At 43.7% G+C, this 20,827-nt stretch overlaps 1 protein-coding gene across 1 annotated transcript in view; it reads right to left on the reverse strand.

Annotated features, from left to right (window-relative positions):
• The window catches only part of CCDC157 (coiled-coil domain containing 157), a 45,556-nt gene that overhangs the window by 17,318 nt on the left and 7,411 nt on the right, over window positions 1-20,827 (reverse strand). The window contains exons 3-9 of the mRNA XM_044288516.1: window positions 17,762-17,924; window positions 16,944-17,580; window positions 16,771-16,848; window positions 11,902-12,089; window positions 3,964-4,140; window positions 3,620-3,782; window positions 1,746-1,885 (exon numbers count right to left, since the gene is read on the reverse strand). Coding sequence (XP_044144451.1) covers window positions 1,746-1,885; window positions 3,620-3,782; window positions 3,964-4,140; window positions 11,902-12,089; window positions 16,771-16,848; window positions 16,944-17,580; window positions 17,762-17,924 — 1,546 coding nt within the window. The remainder of the gene's footprint in view (window positions 1-1,745; window positions 1,886-3,619; window positions 3,783-3,963; window positions 4,141-11,901; window positions 12,090-16,770; window positions 16,849-16,943; window positions 17,581-17,761; window positions 17,925-20,827) is intronic.

The raw sequence follows: 20,827 nt of genomic DNA on the forward strand, positions 1-20,827 counted from the left end.
TTAATCCCTTGTCCTATTCACCCTAATAGATCTCCCTGTGGGCGTACAGCACACAGCAGCAGGGAGCTGACTATGGCAGCCGAGGCTTTAGTAGCGTCCTGGCTGCCATGGTAACCAATCAGAGCCCCAGGATTACACTGCTGGGGCTCCGATCAGAACTGCCACTGTACCACCAATGAGGAGGGGAGGAGACCCTGTGGCCACTGCCACCAATGATTTTAATACTGGGGGGGGGGGGGGGGGGGGGGCACTGCGCCACCAATGACTTTAATACTGGGGGGGTGCACTGCGCCACCAATGATAATTAACCTTTAATACAGATACAGGAGGAGGATATCGCCGGCACCCGTCTCCTGTATTTGTATAGGTTAATTATCATTGGTGGCACAGTGGCCAGGCACCTGCTATACTGGCTGCTTGACTCTGGCGAGGACACTCAGGAGGAGGAGGCTGCTGCCGTTTGCAGAGCTCACTAGCTCAGACGGCGCAGCAGTGTATTCCCTCCCCTGTCCCCCTCCTGCTTTAATTAATAGCAGCACATTCATTGGTGGCAGTGGTGTGGGCAACTTCAGAGCCCGCTCACTTCATTTGGCTCAGCGCGGCCACCTCATAGGAGGGAGAGACTCCCTCCCTCCCTCCTTCTCCACTGTCTGACCGCGCGGAGAGCGCCATAAGTGGAGAGTCTAGTATCGAAAAAATTAACATCCTGATACCGAATCGATACTGGCATCGATACCCGAAACAACCCTATTAAAGAATATGTACTGTATTTTTCGGACTACAAGACACACTGGACTATAAGATGCATCCAGGATTTAGAGGAGGAAAATGTAAAAAAAAAAATCAAAAAAAAAAAATCAAATAAAAAACCAGATCAGACCCCCAAGCTCCATCAGATCTCAGATCAGATCCTCATCAGATCTCCAGCCTCCATCAGCCTCAGATCAGATCCCCAAGAGCTTCAGATCAGAACCCCATGACTTTCAGATCAAACACCCATAAGCCTCAGTTTAGACCCCCATCATCCTCAGATTAGACCCCCATCAGACCTCAGATCAGACATTAAAACAAACAAAACAATATAATTTACCTTGCATGCTCTGGTCGGCGCTACCAGTGGCAGGTCATAGTGTGCACCTCGTCAGGTCATAGTGTGCACCTACTTGCACTACGTCCTGAAGCTGTACACAGTCAGGCCACAGTGCAGAGCAGGGCCCAGAAGAAGACCAGCGAGGGACAGTACAGCCGCACATCGCTTTCCTTACCGCGCCTCCTGCATACTAATGACCACTTCCATAAAGAAAGCGGTCATTAGCATTCGCACTATAAGACGTACTGCTATTTTTCCCCTCACTTTTCTGGGGGGGAAAAGTGTGTCTTAAAGTCCGAAAAATACGGTATATATTTTAAACCATTTTTAATTGCTTCATTTTTCAAAAAAAAGAAAAAAGAGCAACTTTACTAATTCAACAATTTTGTGTATACAACTCCAGGGCAAATAGTCTGAGTCTGCAGTCATGTTACAAAGCTCCCTCCAACTCCTCTTCTTGCTAATATGACCCCTTCGATAGGAGCGACAATGCATTTTTTTAGATTTGAAATGCAATAGAGCAATAAAAAAGAAAAAAGTTTGTAAAAGTGTACATCTCCTTTGATTAAACTCACACAAAATGCAAGTTTGGATTGTATGTTCTGTAGTTAGACATGTTAACCCTTTTCTTGTTCATCCTCGTCTCTGCACTCACCTTCAGCGCCCCTAGTTTGCTTTTCTCCCCTAGTTTATGCAGGCTGACTCGTAGTTTTGAATTCTCCTCCTCCAGAATGCTTATTCGGATACTGTTGGCTTGAAGCTGTTTTTCCATATCTTCGGTAATGTCCCCGGAGCCTATGAGGTGCGACAACAGTTTGTATTTATTGTGCAACGGAAGCAGAAGGAGCCTCATCAAACTGGACAACACGCTATTTACATTACACCCATATTTTTTTTTTTAAATCAGATAATTTTTATTCGTTTCCAGTGTATATCAATAAGCATCGTACATTAAAGGGAACCTGTCACCTGGATTTTGTGTATAGAGCTGAGGACATGGGTTTCTAAATGGCCGCTAGCACATCAGCAATACCCAGTCCCCATAGCTCTGTGTGCTTTTATTGTGTAAAAAAAATGATTTGATACATATGCAAATTAACCTGAGATGAGTCCTGTATGTGAGATGAGTCCTGTACGTGAGATGAGTCAGGGACAGGACTCAGCTCAGGTTAATTTGAATATGTATCAAATCATTTTTTTTTTTTTACACAATAAAAGCACACAGAGCTATGGGGACTGGGTATTGCAGATGTGCTAATGGCCATCTAGCAACCCATGTCCTGAGCTCTATACACAAAACCCGGTGACAGGTTCCCTTTAAGGTTACATCAAGGAGTAGGTCTCAACAATTCAATGCACATGTACATCTACAAACATATTATGACATGTATAATGCCCTTTTAATCATGAACCTCCCATCTACCCTCCCCATTCTGGTATCGGCTGCATCTTTACCCCGTGATATTTTTCAATCGCACAAACTCCAACCACGGTTCCCATAACTTCTCATATTTGAGGGAACATCCTCTTTTCTGGAAGACCGCTTTTTCGTGTCCTTAATAAGGCTACTTTCACACTCACGTTTTGGCTTTACGTTTGTGAGATCTGTTCAGGGCTCTCACAAGCGCTCCAAAACGGATCAGTTTAGCCCCAATGCATTCTTAATGGATAAGGATCCGTTTAGAATGCACCAGTTTGCCTCCGTTTCGTCTCCATTCCGCTTTGGAGGCGGACACCAAAACGCTGCTTGCTTAGGAGGTGAGGTGCGCGAGTGTGAAAGTAGCCTAACCTGGTACATGGCTGATCAATCTGCTCCTTTTATTAGGTTAGTGTTTGTTTTAGTCGATATACGGCGGGTGTATTGATAAGGTCTACACAAAGCATTCTGCTCTATTTGGGGGTGTGAGAGTGTTTTTTTTTTCACTCATAGTATCTGGCGGATTTTCTTTCCTTTCTGTGGGTGGGCATTTCCCAGGATGCACTGCAATGAGCTCCAGTTAATCACTTTCTCCCATGCATAGAAAATGGTCCCTGACATATAGCCCCAGAGATACATATGGTATGTAATGCCCCCACAATTTCCTTCCCCCCTATCTAGAGAGAGATAAAAATATATTTCTATGAATTCAGAATTAGGAATGAATGAATGGTGCCTGGGCGTCTTCACCCGCCTTACTATGAGATCACTATGACAGCACTGAGGGGAGAGGAGCAGGGAAGCTGCTGAGCATGTGCGTCCACCACCAGGGGAAGGTGGACCAGAAAGATAAACAGCAGGGGGCGCTACCAGAGAGGAAAATGTAATGTACATAGAAAACCAAACAATATTTTTAAAGCCTGTATATTGCAGTAATATTTCCTATTCATTGAATAGTAATACTTTTTGTTGGATAACCCCTTCAAATCAACATACACTTTTGGTAAAGATATTGTATAATATCTAAAAGCCTACATAACAAGCCAATCTAAATCTAATCTATAGTCTGAAACGTAGATCTGTTGTGATAAAAGACAATTCTCTTGACTTACTCTCAAATTCTGGGAGAGGGTGCAAGTCTGGGTAGCACACCAGCAATCTCTCGGTTTCCTTCTGTTCCTGTAGGCACCCTTGTAATTCTGTTAGCTGGCTGGTCACCGCTGCAACGGACATCTCCAGTGTCACCTTCTCCTGCCGAAGAGTCTTTGTCGTGTCCTACATGTGGTAAGATGGACGAATAGAGAATAAGAGCAGCAGATCACTGCATTTTGGTCTTTTGATCACACAAATAAGTAAAATGGCCATGCATCAAGTGGAGCTGGAATGATATTCCTCTTCAGACCTCTGTATAGTAATTTACTTTTTGGTACAAAAAGAAATCAGTCATTAATAGCACCTGCTGTTCCCTCATTTGGCTCCTTAGACTTTCCTCCTGTGTCTTCATTTGCTCTATTTGATCTTCCAATTTGGCTCTTTCTTCATCTGCATCCCCCAGGATACCGTGCAAGTTTTCACACTCTTGTGATGATCTGTCTAACTGCTGTAACAGTGATTTCTGCTTTGCCTGTAGGGACTGGTTCCAGAAGGAGAATTAGTTTAATAACATTATGTACAAATTATGCCAATAAATGAAAAAAATTATATTTAAAAAACATAAAAAATATCTAGAAGGGTACAGAGATCATTATGTCAAAAGGTAACCTGCACCTAACTGAATACTCCTCTAGGAAATAAGCTGTCATGTGGGAGTACGTAAGGAGTACCACTATTTCTGGCCATTATATGACTTACCCAGTTTCCTCTTCTGCAAGCTTCATATCTAATTCTCAGTTTCCCTCAGCACAAGCTGCTCAGATGTCTCCCATACATAGTGCACAGAGAGAGTGACTCTCCCTCAGACTCACTTAGACGCAGAAGTAGCATGTAGTACATTATACAACAGTAATGAGCAGTGTTGCTGTGAATCCAGAACTAGGATGAGATAATACAGCACAGTAATACAGTTGCAAGAAAAAGTATGTGAACCCTTTGGAATGATATAGATTTCTGCACAAATTGGTCATAAAATGTCATCTGATCTTCATCTAAGTCACAACACTAGACAATCACAGTCTGCTTAAACTAATAACACACAAAGAATTAAATGTTACCATGTTTTTATTGAACACACCATGTAAACATTCACAGTGCAGGTGGAAAAAGTATGTGAACCCCTAGACTAATGACATCTCCAAGACCTAATCGGAGTGAGGTGTCAGCCAACTAGAGTCCAATCAATGAGATGAGATTGGAGGTGTTGGTTACAGCTGCCCTGCCCTATAAAAAACACACTCCAGTTCTGGGTTTTCTCTTCACAAGAAGCATTGCCTGATGTGAATGATGCCTCGCACAAAAGAGCTCTCAGAAGACCTACGATTAAGAATTGTTGACTTGCATAAAGCTGGAAAGGGTTATAAAAGTATCTCCAAAAGCCTTGCTGTTCATCAGTCCATGGTAAGACAAATTGTCTATAAATGGAGACAGTTCAGCACTGCTGCTACTCTCCCTAGGAGTGGCCGTCCTGTAAAGATGACTGCAAGAGAACAGCGCAGACTGCTCAATGAGGTGAAGAAGAATCCTACAGTGTCAGCTAAAGACTTACAAAAGTCTCTGGCATATGCTAACATCCCTGTTAGCGAATCTACGATATGTAAAACACTAAACAAGAATGGATTTAATGGGAGGATACCACAGAGGAAGCCACTGCTGTCCAAAAAAACATTGCTGCACGTTTACAGTTTGCACAAGAGCACCTGGATGTTCCACAGCAGTACTGGCAAAATATTCTGTGGACAGATGAAACCAAAGTTGAGTTGTTTGGAAGAAACACACAACACTATGTGTGGAGAAAAGTGAGGCACAGCACACCAACATCAAAACCTCATCCCAACTGTGAAGTATGGTGGTGGGCACATTATGGTTTGGGGCTGCTCTGCTACGTCAGGGCCTGGACGAATTGCTATCATCAAAGGAAAAATGAATTCCCAAGTTTATCAAGACATTTTTCAGGAGAACTTAAGGCCATCTGTCCACCAGCTGAAGCTCAACAGAAGATGGGTGTTGCAACAGGACAACGACCCAAAGCATAGAAATAAATCAACAACAGAATGGCTTAAACAGAAGAAAATACGCCTTCTGGAGTGGCCCAGTCAGAGTCCTGACCTCAACCCGATTGAGATGCTGTGGCATGACCTCAAGAAAGCGATTCACACCAGACATCCCAAGAATATTGCTGAACTGAAACCGTTCTGTAAAGAGGAATGGTAAAGAATTACTCCTGACCGTTGTGCAAGTCTGATCTGCAACTACAGGAAACGATTGGTTGAAGTTATTGCTGCCAAAGGAGGTTCAACCAGGTATTAAATCCAAGGGTTCACATACTTTTTCCACCTGCACTGTGATGTTTACATGGTGTGTTCAATAAAAACATGGTAACATGTAATTCTTTGTGTGTTATTAGTTTAAGCAGACTGTGATTGTCTATTGTTGTGACTTAGGCCTAGTTCACACTTCAGTGTTTGGTCAGTGATTTCTATCAGTGATTTGTGAGCCAAAACCAGAAGTGGAGCCTCCATAGACATTAGGTAAAAAGGAAAGATCTGCTCCTTTTCTATGTTTAGAGCTGCACCTGGTTTTGGCTCACAAATCACTGATGGAAATCACTGACCAAACACTGAAGTGTGAACGAGGCCTTAGATGAAGATCAGATCACATTTTATGACCAAGGGATTCCAAAGGGTTCACATACTTTTTCTTGCAACTGTATGTATACTATAGTGTATTCAATTTACCCGGCATGCTTCCCTCAGCAGATTTTGCAGTGAATCCATGGCAAAATCTATATTATTTACAGTAAAGGGTAGTGACGACATTTCAGAAACAAAATAGGCATACCCTGATTTCTACGCTTTGTACAGTAAATAATCACTTATTTTTAGTGAATTTGTACTGAACTATCGTGATATCTCCAGCACATCTGAACATGGACTTGCACTTTGTATAAACAATTGTAATCTCTGCATTTCTGTTCACAAATTTCACCATTGCCAAAGTTCCCTGAAGTTCATGCCCTTTTAAAAGCATAGACGTCAGCCATGAGCAGAGTTTTTCCAATACTAGAATGTATACAAAAAAATGGATGTTTGTCATAGTAATGTGCTCAGACAGGCAATAATGGTATCTAATACAGCTGATTTTACCATGTTTTCCTTATATCAGAAGGGGGTACCCCATGGCCTGTAACCTGTTTAGTATATACTGTATGGAGTCCTAACAACATATACTAAGGGGATGTCATGAAAAGTGCAAATGGAAACGAATGGCACATGCCCTATGTTCCAATGTCTAAGGCTACTTTCACACTAGCGTTTTTCTTTTCCGGCATAGAGTTCCGTCAAAAGGGCTCAATACCGGAAAAGAACTGATCAGGCATATCCCAATGCATTCTGAATGGAGAGTAATCCGTTCAGGATGCATCAGGATGTCTTCAGTTCAGTCATTTTGACTGATCAGGCAAAAGAGAAAACCGTAGCATGTTACGGTTTTATCTCCGGTGAAAAAAATTGAAGACTTGCCTGAATACCGGATCCGGCATTTTTTTCCATAGGAATGTATTAGTGCCAGATCTGGCATTCAAAATACCGGAATGCCGGATCCGTCCTTCTGGTCTGTGCATGCGTGAAAAACAAAGCATGTTCTATATTCTGTGTTTTTCACGGAGCCCTGGCTCCATAGAAGTTATTGGGGCTGCGTGAAAAACGCATTGCATCCGGAAGCAGGTGAGGATGCGATGCGTTTTTCACTGATGGTTGCTAGGAGAGGTTGTTTGTAAACCTTCAGTTTTTTTATCACGCGCGTGAAAAACATATAAAAACGCATTGCACTCGCACGTAAAACACTGAACAACTGAACGCAATTGCAATTCACTGAACGCATCCGGACCTAATCCGTCACTCTTGTGTGAATGGGGCCTTACAGTGAAAAAAAGGCTGTCTGTCGTGATTGCTGGGAACACATGGTGACGCCATCATGCTGGGAGCGCAGGTCCTTCTGCAAGTGAAGAGCAACTGTCCCTGTGCGTGCTGGACATTGATTCTGTTGGGGTCCACTCTGGGGGACATTATTACTGCTGCGGGCCACTATCAGAGACATTATTACTGCAGGGGGACATTATTAAAGCTGGAAGACATTATGTATACTGCACTCTGTGGTTTTTGTCCGGCGGCCTTTCTCCATGTTTGCGGTGCTGCGGCCGGATGTCCGGCCAGTCCACATTATAGTGAATGGGCCGGCAGCACATGTGTGCAAACAGTAGTACGGAGCTGGCAGGCTGTTCCTCTGCTAGAATAGCTTAACGTGAGTTTTAACAGCTGTTAAAAATGGCCAGAAAAATGGATGCAAAATGGTTGAAAAATAACCATGAAAAACTGAGTGTGTCCATTTTTCTTCACTGAGGTGGTATTTGTGAGTTATTCCTTGACAAGCCTGTTTTTACACCCAGCACTCTTAAGGGTACTTTCACACTTGCAGTTTTCTTTTCTGAGTTCCATCCTAGGGGCTCAATACCGGAAGAGAACTGATCAGTTTTCTCCCCATGCATTCTGAATGGAGAGAAATCCGATCAGGATGCATCAGGATGTCTTCAGTCTTTTTTACTTTTCAGGACGGAGATAATACCGCAGCAAACTGCAGTTTTATCTCCATCCAAAATTCCGGGATACTTCCGGACCTCTAAAAATGTGGGGAAAAAAAATAGAAACGGATCTGTTCTTGCAATGCATTTGTGAGACGGATCCATCTACAAATGCTTTCCGTTTGCATACAGATTGCCAGATCCGGCGACGGAACTGCTTGCTGGATCACTCTGTTGCAAGTGTGAAAGTAGCCTTACTCTTCATTGACATCTTGGGACTGACCAGTGTCCCCTAATGAACGTGCAAGCAGAGAAACGAGTCAGGGCTTGGGAGTATATGCATTATCAGATATATGCTATGAATAGCTGGCAAGGTTTATATAGACCAGGGTTCCAGCATTTTTTTCCGTTTTCTTGGACAGAGTTACTTTTTGCAGTTCTGGTATCTGTTGATTCTTGATTTATGGATAATTACAGGTGAAACTTGAAAAATTAGAATATTGTGCAAAGTTTATTTATTTCAGTAATGCAACTTAAAGGTGAAACTAACATATGAGACTCATTACATGCAAAGCGAGATATTTCAAGCCTTTATTTGCTATATTTGGATGATTATGGCTTACAGCTAAGGCCTCTTTCACACTTGCGTTGTCCGGTCCGGCGTGTACTCCACTTGCCGGAGGTACACGCCGGATCCGGAAAAACGCAAGTGAACTGAAAGCATTTGAAGACGGATCCGTCTTCAAAATGCTTTCAGTGTTACTATGGCAGCCAGGACGCTATTAAAGTCCTGGTTGCCATAGTAGGAGCGGGGAGCGGTATACTTACAGTCCGCGCGGCTCCCGGGGCGCTCCAGAGTGACGTCAGAGCGCCCCATGCGCATGGATGACGTGCCATGCGATCACGTCATCCATGCGCTTGGGGCGCCCTGACGTCACTCTGGAGCGCCCCGGGAGCCGCACGGACGGTAAGTATACTGCTCCCCGCTACACTTTACCATGGCTGCCAGGACTTTAGCATCCCGGCAGCCATGGTAACCATTCAGAAAAAGCTAAACGTCGGATCCGGCAATGCGCCGAAACGACGTTTAGCTTAAGGCCGGATCCGGATCAATGCCTTTCAATGGGCATTAATTCCGGATCCGGCCTTGCGGCAAGTGTTCAGGATTTTGGGCCGGAGCAAAAAGCGCAGCATGCTGCGGTATTTTCTCCGGCCAAAAAACGTTCCGTTCCGGAACTGAAGACATCCTGATGCATCCTGAACGGATTTCACTCCATTCAGAATGCATTAGGATAAAACTGATCAGGATTCTTCCGGCATAGAGCCCCGACGACGGAACTCTATGCCGGAAAAAAAGAACACAAGTGTGAAAGAGCCCTAAGGCCCAGTTCACACATCAGTTATTTGGTCAGTTATTTCCATCATTTTGTTTTAGCCAAAACCATGAGTGGAGGCCACTCAAACATAAGGTGTGATGGAAAGATATCCACCTGTTCTGTGTTTTTCACCCGCACCTGGTTTTGGCTCACAATAACTGATTGAAATAAATGGACTTTTGCACGATATTCTAATTTTTCGAGTTTCACCTGTATAGCAGCAACAAGAATATTTTTCTCTATGGTAGGGACTCTGCATGGCCAAACAGGACCCAGATTCCAGATTTTGGGGCAACGACCCTGCTATTTCTCTGGGGTCTGCTTTTGGGTGAAGGTTTGAGTGGAAAAACTGCAAGGCGGGACAACACCAGTGGCACGTAGTGCGCTGCAGAATCCCACCCAATTCCCTTTTGCCCTCCACACAGTAATAGTACCCCACATGGTAAGGATGCTCGATTATTGCCTCTCAAACAGTAATGAAGCCCAGTGCACCACAGACATTAATGATGCACCCTTAGTGCCACCCCCCACAGTATGATGCTCTCATAGTGCCGCCACACAGTATGACACCTCCAGGTGCCCCCTCACAGTAGGATGATAAGTAAGTGGCTACCCTTCCAGCAGGATGATCCCTTGGTGCCCCCCACATAGTATAATACTCCCTTAAAGGGGTTATCCAATTTCAAGAAAACCCCCCACATGTGCTTAGCCCCTCACCGGTATTATACTTACCCTGTGCCGCCGCTGCTGCTTTTCCCTGCACACAGATGAAAACATCCGGTGTCGGGGGAAGCAGCCAACAGCAGGGGACGAGCCTTTCTAGCATCACGGGGGATGCTAGGGAGACTCGTCCCTGTCCCCGCCTGCCATTGGCTGCTCCCTCCCGTTTGTTTTCGAATGTTTTCATCCGTGTGCAGGGAGAAGCAGCAGAGGCGATGCGGGGACCAGGAGCGGCGCCGGGAGCGGGGTAAGTATATTACTGGTGAGGGGCCTGGCACATGTGGGGGATTTTCTTGAAACTGGATAACCCCTTTAAGTGCCTCCCACACAGACTGATACCCTCACATGCCCCCAGGTCTGCTCTGTGCCATGGCACAATGACGTCACTGCATTGTACCTGCCTGCGCTGAAGCACTGAAGGCAGGGAGCTGACCCTTGTACTCCACTGTATCTGTGTTCACAGAAAATTAGGACATGCGTTGGTCTGGACAGCTGGCATCCGCAGTTCGGCAGTTGAGTATCCCTGGTATAAGGAGTATTAGGGTGTATTACAGACCTCTAGGCTCATATCTTGCTGTCCTTCCCCTCAACACTACTTGACTTTTCTTTTTTTTTTTTTTTTGCCCCCGCTGACATTAGAACCGATGAAATATACAATAAGGGCCTTATTATTGGACCTATGTATCATCACATACATGTGTGCTTTCTTGATGGGTGAAATTTTGTATTCTGTATTTTAATATTTACTATTACATGTTAAGTTTTATGGATTTTCAGTGAATACGATACTTTGCAAACTATTTGACATTGGGTGAGATTTATCAAAACTGGTGTAAAGTAGAACTGGCTTAGTTGCCCATAGCAACCAATCAGATTCCACCTTTCATTTTCCAAAGGAGCTCTGTAAAATGAATGGTGGAATCTGATTGGTTGCTATGGGCAACTAAGCCAGTTCTACTTTACACCAGTTTTGATAAATCTCCCCCATTACGTTTCAGTGAATTCTGGTTTAGGAATAGTCACTGATTAGTTTGGAAACTGATACAGGGAGGGAACTCGTCTCAGGAGTAAATACATAAAGTATAGTTCCTAAATTTTGCTGGAGTGGCCTCCTGGCCCTGGAGATCCAGGGCTGGTCTAGGAGAGGTCTAGCTTCTCTGGTCAAAGCAGATTCCTGTGTGGAAAGCAGGAGTTTGTTTCACAGTTGGTAGTAGCATAAAGTGACTTGTACAAGGAAACAAAACCTGCCACTACTTGTCTTTCTGAAGGGGGTTCAACGTTTCCATTGCTTAAGGAATTCCCACCTCATGTAAGCGGACCTTGCTTGGAATTGTACAAGCAGCCAGAAATGTATACTTTCAGGAGGTCCAGGATCCCCCTTGTCATTTTTGTAGAACACCGAGTTCAATTGGAAAGTAAGAGGGGAGTTGGGGGAGCGAAGTAAACCCAACAGGGTTCATACACCATAAGGAACCTGCGGGGCATCTCATGTTTCCTGAGCAAGGAGGACAAAAGTCATCGGAATGCTACTCTACTGCCTGAAGGCACTGGTATCTTCATAGCTCACCTCTTTGTGGTGCTGAAGGCTCTCTCCACGAGCCCTCTCTTTAGATACGGCCTCCTCAGATTCCTGAAGTCTCTGTAATGTATTTTCTAGATGGACTGTCAAGTCACTGACTTTTTTCTCCAGTACAGACACTTCTTCCTTGCGCACCATGCTCTGCATCTCTCCTAAAAGTTTCTGTCTTGCCAGTTCTAATTACATGAACAAATTCCATCACTAAGACACAAGCTGCTAATTATGTGAACATATTCCAGAAAGATGTATGGAACATTCTGGCAATTTACATTCAGACACATTCAATACAGCATTGGTTCAATAGATTATAATGCAGTCTAGAGCCGTATTCTCTGCAGGAAGGATGATGATTGATGAATAGTAAAGTACCAAGCGCCACCTACATGTTGTAACAAGTACTGCAACATCTCTAGGGGCTAAAGGCCCTGTACTTTTCTCACTACCTAAAAGTCTGTTCAATGAATCCGATTTTCATGCATTGATCCATTATCCACAAGTTCCCACAATATTCAAGTAATTTACTGGTACCGTGTTTATAGCAATGGGCCTCATGTATAAAACCTGTTCTAGTGCAAAGTATCAGTGTTACCTATAGTAACCAATGGACGGTATCTCTGTCCTGCATGTGATGTCCCAAGTCACCACATTCTTCTATACAGTATATACAGAGTGGGGCTAGAGGTCCATCCACCAGGTTCTTTATTACATTACTGGGTCTACTATCATGCTTATGGTATGACCTTATAATATGGGAGCTACTGCTTGAGTTCTCTCTGTAGTATAATAAAATGTATGTTTTAATGAAGATATTTTGTGTATTTAATGCAAATATCTTTTTCACTTTCATGTATAATTAACTGTTTTCCACTGAAGACAACTATAATTGCTAGTGAAATAAACTGATGTATCGGTAATGGGTACCATGAGAGCCAGTATTTGACTATTTATTACCTATCTCCACCTATACGCAGAAGATGTCTGTGTAAGGCTACATGCCCATAACCGTATGTGTTTTGCGGTCCGCAAAAAAAAACGGATGACAGCCGTATGCTATCCGTATTTTTTTTTTTTTGCGGATCCATTGTAACAATGCCTAAAATGGACAAGAGTAGGACATGTTCTATTTTTTTGGGCTGGGCTACGGAACGGACATACTGATGCGGACAGCACACGGTGCGCATCCTATCCGCAAAAAAAAACGGAACGGACACGGAAACAAACAACGTTCGTTTGCATGTAGCCTAATGTGTATGCTCAGTGGTTAGTGGGCAGCACGGTGGCTCAGTGGTTAGCACTGGTGTCTTGCCACGCTGGGGTCCTAGGTTTGTATCTGACAAAGGACAACATCTGCATGGAGTTTGTATGTTCTCCCCGTGTTTGTGTGGGTTTCCTCCATGTATTCCAGATTCCTCCCACACTCCAAAGACAGACTGATAGGGACCTTAGATTGTGAGCCCCATCGGGGACAGTTGGATGCTAATGTCTGTAAAGCGCTGCGGAATATAGTAGTGCTATATAAGTGCATAAAATAAATATACACCTCTTAGGTATTTCATTCAGTCCCATTGCTGCAGGCGTGTAAAGTAGCCATGTAGTCTGCTGTTCTTGTAAAAGAATGAGTCATTCTAAAGAGCTTGTGGAATTCCAGTGTAGTACTGTCATGGGATGCCACCATTATAACAAGCCAGTTCACGAAACTTTCCTCCTTGATATTCCACCATCAACTATGGTAATATTGTAAAGCCATAGCATTGCGGAACCAGAGAAAGTCAGCCATGAAGTGTCAGACCACATAAAGTTACAGAGCGGGGTCACCATAAGTCACCAATGCTCTGCTGACTCAATAACTGCGGAGTACAAACCTCCTCTGCTATGAACATCAGCACAAAGACTGTGCCTCAGGATCTTCATGGCCTGGGTTTCCATGGCTGAACAGCTGCATTCAAGGCTCACATCACCAAGTGCAATGCCAAGCGTCTGATGTAGCGGTATAAAGAACGCTGCTACTAGACTGTGGAGCACTGCAAATGTTCTGTGGAGTAATGGATCCCGCTTCTCTATCTGGTGGTCTGGGATTGGTGAAAGCCAGGAGAATTCTACCTACCTGACGGCATTGTGCCAACTGTAATGTTTGGTGGAGGAGGGATAATACTATGTTTTTTTTTTTTCAGGGGATGACCTAGGCCTCCTAGTTACAGTAAAGGGAAATCTTAATGCTTCCGCATAGGCTAGTTTCACCCTAGTGCTAAATCGTCTGGCAGGCTGTTCTAGTAGAGGGACAGCCTGCCAGAGTTAATTGTATCCAGCATAGCCGGATACTACCTTCCCATTGGAGCCCATTGACTATAACAGGACTCGGCGGTGATCTGGCCTGTTTCCAGCATTAGCGCCAGGATCCAGCCGGACAAATCTCGGCACTAATGCCAGAAACAGGTTGGATCCTATTTCAGTCAATGGGGCCTGGCGGTGCTCCGGTAGTTTCCAGTTATGCTAGATGTGATGAACCCCGACAGGCTGTCCCTCTGCTGGAACATCTGTAAAGAATAAATCAAGGCAACTGGACTTACTGTAGATTTCTTGAAAACGTTTCACTCGTTCTTCCAACGAGCTTTCTCAATTCTGAGTGACTGTACAAGAATTCTCTGGGAATAAATATGTAACTTATTCAACATCTGGTAATTATACCCAGCATGGGGTCAGAGGTCATTATACCCAGCATGGGGTCAAAGGTGTTGATTCCATTATCCTAATTGGAGTCAGTAGGTGATAATGACCTCCCAGAAAAAGGTGTCAAGACAGCATTGTATGTGGCAGACAATAGATGTCTAACCCCCCCCCCCCCCCCCCCCGCCTCTATTCAAGCTTGGCTTCTCCATTTTTAGGTAGATGGCCTCCTTTTACACCTCGTTTGTACCAATCGGCCTCCTTATCCAAAATACGTACTTGACTGGCTTCAAAGGTGTGACCTGTTCCTTTTAGATGTAAGTACACGGCTGAATCTTGACCAGAGGTTTTGGCTCTTCTATGCTGAGCAATACGCTGATGTAGTTGTTGTTTTGTTTCACTAATATACAGTTCTGAGCATTCCTCATTGCATTGGACTGCGTACACAATGTTGTCCATCTTGTGTTTAGGCGTTGGGTCTTTTGGGTGAACCAGTTGTTGCCTCAGTGTGTTGCTGGGTTTAAAGAAGACAGGGATGTGATGTTTATTAAAAATCCTTTTGAGTTGCTCAGACACCCCAGCTACACGTGGGATAACCATATTTTTTCCCAGAGAATTCTTGTACAGTCACTCAGAATTGAGAAAGCTTGTTGGAAGAACGAGTGAAATGTTTTCAAGAAATCTACAGTAAGTCCAGTTGCCTTGATTTATTCTTTACAGATATACCATGACCTGGATAAATGAGAACCTTCACAGACACTCTGCTGGAACAGTCTCTCAGACGATTTTAGCTCTAGTGTGAAACTAGCCATACCAGGACATTTTGGACACTTCCAACTCTGTGGGAACAGTTTGGGGGAAGGCCTTTTCTGTTCCACCGTGACTGTGCCCCAGTGCACAAAGCAAGGTCCATAAAGGCTTGGTCGGGTGAGTATATTATGGAAGAACTTGTCTGGCCGCTCAGTCCTGATCTCACTGGGAGGAATTAGAGCGGAGATTGTGAGCCAGGACCTCTCATCCAACATCAGTGTCTGACCTGAATTTTTGCCCAATCATGTTCTTCTGCATGATTGGGCAAAAATTCCCACAGACACACTCCAAAATCTTGTAGAAGAGAGGAAGCTGCTTTATCTGCAAAGGTGGGGAGAAGGGGGCAACACCATATTAATGCCTATGATGGAGGAGTCATAAAAGCTCATGTAGGTGGAATGCGTATGTATTGGTATAAATGTCTGTCATTCGTGTAAAGTGTGTGAGTAATGTGAATGTGTACAGTATGTGTGTCATTTATATGTTATGATGTATCTTTATGTGTGATTAGACATATACTGTATACTTTTTTATATAGGAAAGGTCCATATCATGTTTGTGATTCATATTTAGCATGTACACCAGGAAAGTGGCTGACATACAAGGTAAATGTTTCCATGGGGTTACATTAGTGATACAGACGCCAAGAGCGTGCTTTTGGCCTCCATTGGGCCGGTATTCATCAATATTCCATACAACTCTATATAGTAAAAAGGATATGTTAAATGTCACTGTACAGTATCTTTCTGAGGCATCTGTTCAACATATATGTCAGGCGGCACATATGTGAAATAGAGCCCATAAATCAGATATGAACAGAGTCCTTTCTGTACAGTACATGACGGTATTATTTATATGTATATGCTATTATATGTACAATATTATTTTTATTCAATTTGTATGGGAGATAGAAGGTGGGCCCTGTATAGCTCAGTCCGACACTGCTAGTAATACATGTTTGATCTGAGTGTCTAGAATTAAAGTGTTTTTCCAAGACTTTAACCCCTTCCTGAGACAGCAATTTTCCAGTTTTTGCATCTGTACCCTTACTGCAGACTGCTAGCAATTCATTCATAACTTCTAGTAGAAATAATAAAGGGACGGCACAACCTAGAGTCATAAGAATAGATGCTCCAGAACTGTTATTACATGGGGGATGTATGGAGCTATTAAAACAGGCAGGTCAGGAGTGGTGACAGGTCCTCTTTAAGTTGTTTTTACCTTTAATATTACTAGCTCTTCTTAAAACTGTAGAAGTCATATTGATTGGAAAAAAATAAGGGCTGTAATTATTTTAATGAATACAAATCTGTACTTTCCCCATATGGAGGACCAGACTGACTATTTTCTTTACATGTAAAATATCTTTAAGCTGGACCTTACCCAGATCTCGTATGGTACAGTGCTGAAGTTTCAACTCTTCTTTCAGGATGGAAACTCTTTCTTCTAGGACTGCAGACCCTAAACAAAGCATGGTCATTCATTAATGCACACCATCAGCAGGGATGTCTACATAAATATGTATTAAAAAAAACTTTGTAAGATAACTTTTTAACCTTTCCTCAGTTCATCTTTGTCCCTCTCAAGCCGGTCCAACATATCCCGGTTCCGTTGTCCTTTCTCTTGTAGCTTCTTCTCATGGTCATTTGCCTGTTGCTGCAGCTCTTCTTTCTGGAGCTTTAGCTGGTGCTTGTAGTCTTCTAGGTTTTGTTCTAGACGCTGATTCTCTATCTTAGCTGCCTGACACTGATTTCTCAGAGGCTGAATGAGCTGTGTGAGCTCAGTCAGATGTTTGCCGATTCGAACTAGATCCTTGCTTTCTTCACTGGCCCAGTACTTCATTTCTGAAGGAGACAGGGTTCCCTCACGTGGCAAGACTTCTTGAATTTTTATAAGAGAAGATGGCAAGTTCTGACTTTTGCATACACCAACAATGGCATCACTAACCTCTTTTAAACTACTCTGAGCAATGGCACACGCATCGCATGGAACAAGAGCAGACTCTAAAGTCTGTGAGCCAACGGTGCATACATGTTTTGCAATGGAAAGGTCAGTTTCCTGAGGGACACCAGTAGGATGACGGCTTTCTGGGCGTGATAGGACCGAATGGGCCTTGCGTGAAGACAAACAAGGACGTTCCTGCGGTGTCTTGGGCTCTTTGGTCTTAATGAAATTTTCAGGTGAAGAAGATTTCTGGAGATAGAAGCAAGTGTTAACTGCCAACAGAATTCAAATCTATGCATATTCATCAAAATCTTCCTGAAAATGGCAAATGGACTACAAAATGCAAATAAATACAGTCCAGTTTCATAATGAAAAATATACTATTGACTGGACAAGGATATATAACACTGATGTGAATGTGTAAACTCACCGCTTTTTGGTAAATTTTCCCCAACTTTAACATGTTGCTCCAATACTTCCGTACTGTAAGTCCAACTGACATTGAGGGTCCGTGATCTCGAGGTTGTACGAAGCCACCATCACTGTTTATTAATTCTGCGTACACATCAAAGCTCTGAAGAAGCAGCAAAAGTCTAGACATAGAAAGACAGTGTTAAAAAGGCTGTCCCACGAAAAATATTCTACAGTTTTCATCGCTCCCTGCTGTTTGTTCTTCTTATTTCTTTGTCCTGCTCACTGAGATGGCCGCACATGCTCAGTTTCATCCTTCAACTGCCTCCTGAGCTGTTATAAGAAAATAGCTGCAGCAGAGAGGACACGTCCCTTGAGCTACAGCAGAAAGGACACTACCCTTGAGCTGCCAGCATGATATAAATCTAGTAGCGTAATTAGAGCAATGAATGTGAGTAGGGATGAGCGAATCGACTTTGGATGAAACATCCGAATTCGATTCGCATAAAACTTTGATTCAATACTGTACGGAGCGAGCGCTTCATACAGTATTAGAATGTATTGGCTCTGATGAGCCAAAGTTATTATATAATAACTTCAGAAATTGATTTATACTGTAAAAAAAACATTTCCCAAACTCGGATTTGGTTCCAAGTGGAGCCAATACATTCTAATACTGTACGGAGCGCTCGCTCCGTAAAGTATTGAAACAAAGTTTTATGCGAATCGACTTTGGATGTTTCATACGAAGTCGATTTGCTCATCCCTAAATGTGAGGTACAGGGCTGGTTTTAACGTTGTTATAAAGTGACTATCATGTACTATAATGATGTCTGATTTTCATTTTTTTACATTAATCATGGAATAACCCATTGGAGGGCATATTAGATTGCATGATTATTGGCAAACTATCAAGAACAAGCGTTCATAAGAACACTGACTCGTATCAATCAGCTGATGAATGAGCAAGCACGTTCTTCGACTAATATGCATTTTTCATCAGGATGAATGATGCCCAATTATCGGCAGCACATGACCCTGTGTGATTAGACATGCACTGCCGATAATGAATAGAACAGAATGATTCAATCCTTCCGCATTCTGTTTGAATCAGCCTGTGTAATTGAGCACCAATGTACATTTTATCATCCGTCGGTGCTTGCACTGCCTATACATCAGCCTGTGTAATCAAGCACCGATGTTTTATCATCCTTCGGTGCTCACAATGCTCATCCATCGGGCTGTGCAATACCAACTTTCTCAAGCAATGGAACAAACTACAAGGAATAACACACACAGTATAACTAATGTAACAAAAGTCAATTGAGAAGGTTCTTTCATAATGGGCATGTATCACCTATCCACATGTCTAACCGGATCCCGTCCGAGCGCTTCCCCCCCCCCAATTCTCCAACACTGAACGAATGAAGTGAGTAGTCACTTGAGAGGTGCGGCAGTTGAGCATGTGTCCTGCAGATCCTTTCAATGTCTATTCTTTTAGCATATATTAGTCAATATAAAATGTAACTTTTTCTTTTCATTCACTATGTCTTAGGCCTCTTTCACACTTGCGTTCTCCAGATCCGGCGTGTACTCCACTTGCCGGAATTACACGCCGGATCCGGAAAAACGCAAGTGTACTGAAAGCATTTGAAGACGGATCCGTCTTCAAAATGCTTTCAGTGTTACTATGGCAGCCAGGACGCTATTAAAGTCCTGGGTGCCATAGTAGTAGTGGGGAGCGGAGGAGCGGCATACTTACAGTCTGCGCGGCTCCCGGGGCGCTCCAGAATGACGTCAGAGCGCCCCATGCGCATGGATGACGTGCCATGTGATCACGTGATCCATGCGCCTGGGGCGCCCTGACGTCACTCTGGAGCGCCCCGGGAGCCGCACGGACGGTAAGTATGCTGCTCCCCACTACACTTTACCATGGCTGCCAGGACTTTAGCGTCCTGGCAGCCATGGTAACCATTCAGAAAAAGCTAAACGTCGCATCCGGCAATGTGCCGAAACGACGTTTAGCTTAAAGCCGGATCCGGATCAATGCCTTTCAATGGGCATTAATTCCGGATCCGGCCTTGCGGCAAGTCTTCAGGATTTTTGGCCGGAGCAAAAAGCGCAGCATGCTGCGGTATTTTCTCTGGCCAAAAAACGTTCCGGTCCTGAACTGAAGACATCCTGATGCATCCTGAACGTAATTTACTCTATTCAGAATGCATTAGGATAAAACTGATCAGGATTCTTCCGGCATAGAGCCCCGACGACGGAACTCTATGCCGGAAGACAATAACGCAGGTGTGAAAGAGCCCTTACAGGAAAGTCCATTCAGTTCTCACTTTACAGTAACCCTAAGTTCAGACCTGAGCGTTTTACAGCGCGTTCCTACGCGCTGTAAAACGCTCAACACGGAGAAACCAATGATTCCCTATGGGAATGGTTCTCACCTGGGCGTTTTACAGCGCGTACGATCGCGCTGTAAAACGCCCGACGCTCAAACAAGTACAGGAGCTTTTTTTGGCGCGTTTGACGCGCGTTTGGGCCATAGACTCTTTGGACAACACTGCTGTCAATCACCCAAACGCGCGTCAAACGCGCGTTCACTATTAAAAAAAACGCGCATAAAAACGCGCGACAAAAACGCGCATAGAAACGCCTAGGTGTGAAACCAGGGTAAGTCTTGAAACATTAGCTCAAGTGTGTGTTGTTCAGTAGATTTTGCTAATTAAAGGGAACCTGTCACCCGGATTTTGTGTATAGAGCTGAGGACATGGGTTGCTAGATGGCCACTAGCACATCCGCAATACACAGTCCCCATAGCTCTTTGTGCTTTTATTGTGTAAAAAAACCGATTTGATACATATTCAAATTGACATAAAAGAGTCATATCTTACTTGTGTGACCAGAGAAGAGTCATATTTTCAAGCTCTGACTTATCTCAGGGTGATTTGCATATGTATCAAATCGGTTTTTATACACAATAAAAGCACACAGAGCTATGGGGACTGAATATGGCGGCTGGGCTAGCGGCCATCTAGCAACCCATGTCCTCAGCGCTGTACACAAAATCCCGTTGACAGGTTCC

Source organism: Bufo gargarizans, chromosome 1 (assembly GCF_014858855.1).
Source record: "Bufo gargarizans isolate SCDJY-AF-19 chromosome 1, ASM1485885v1, whole genome shotgun sequence".
Lineage (NCBI taxonomy): Eukaryota > Metazoa > Chordata > Amphibia > Anura > Bufonidae > Bufo > Bufo gargarizans.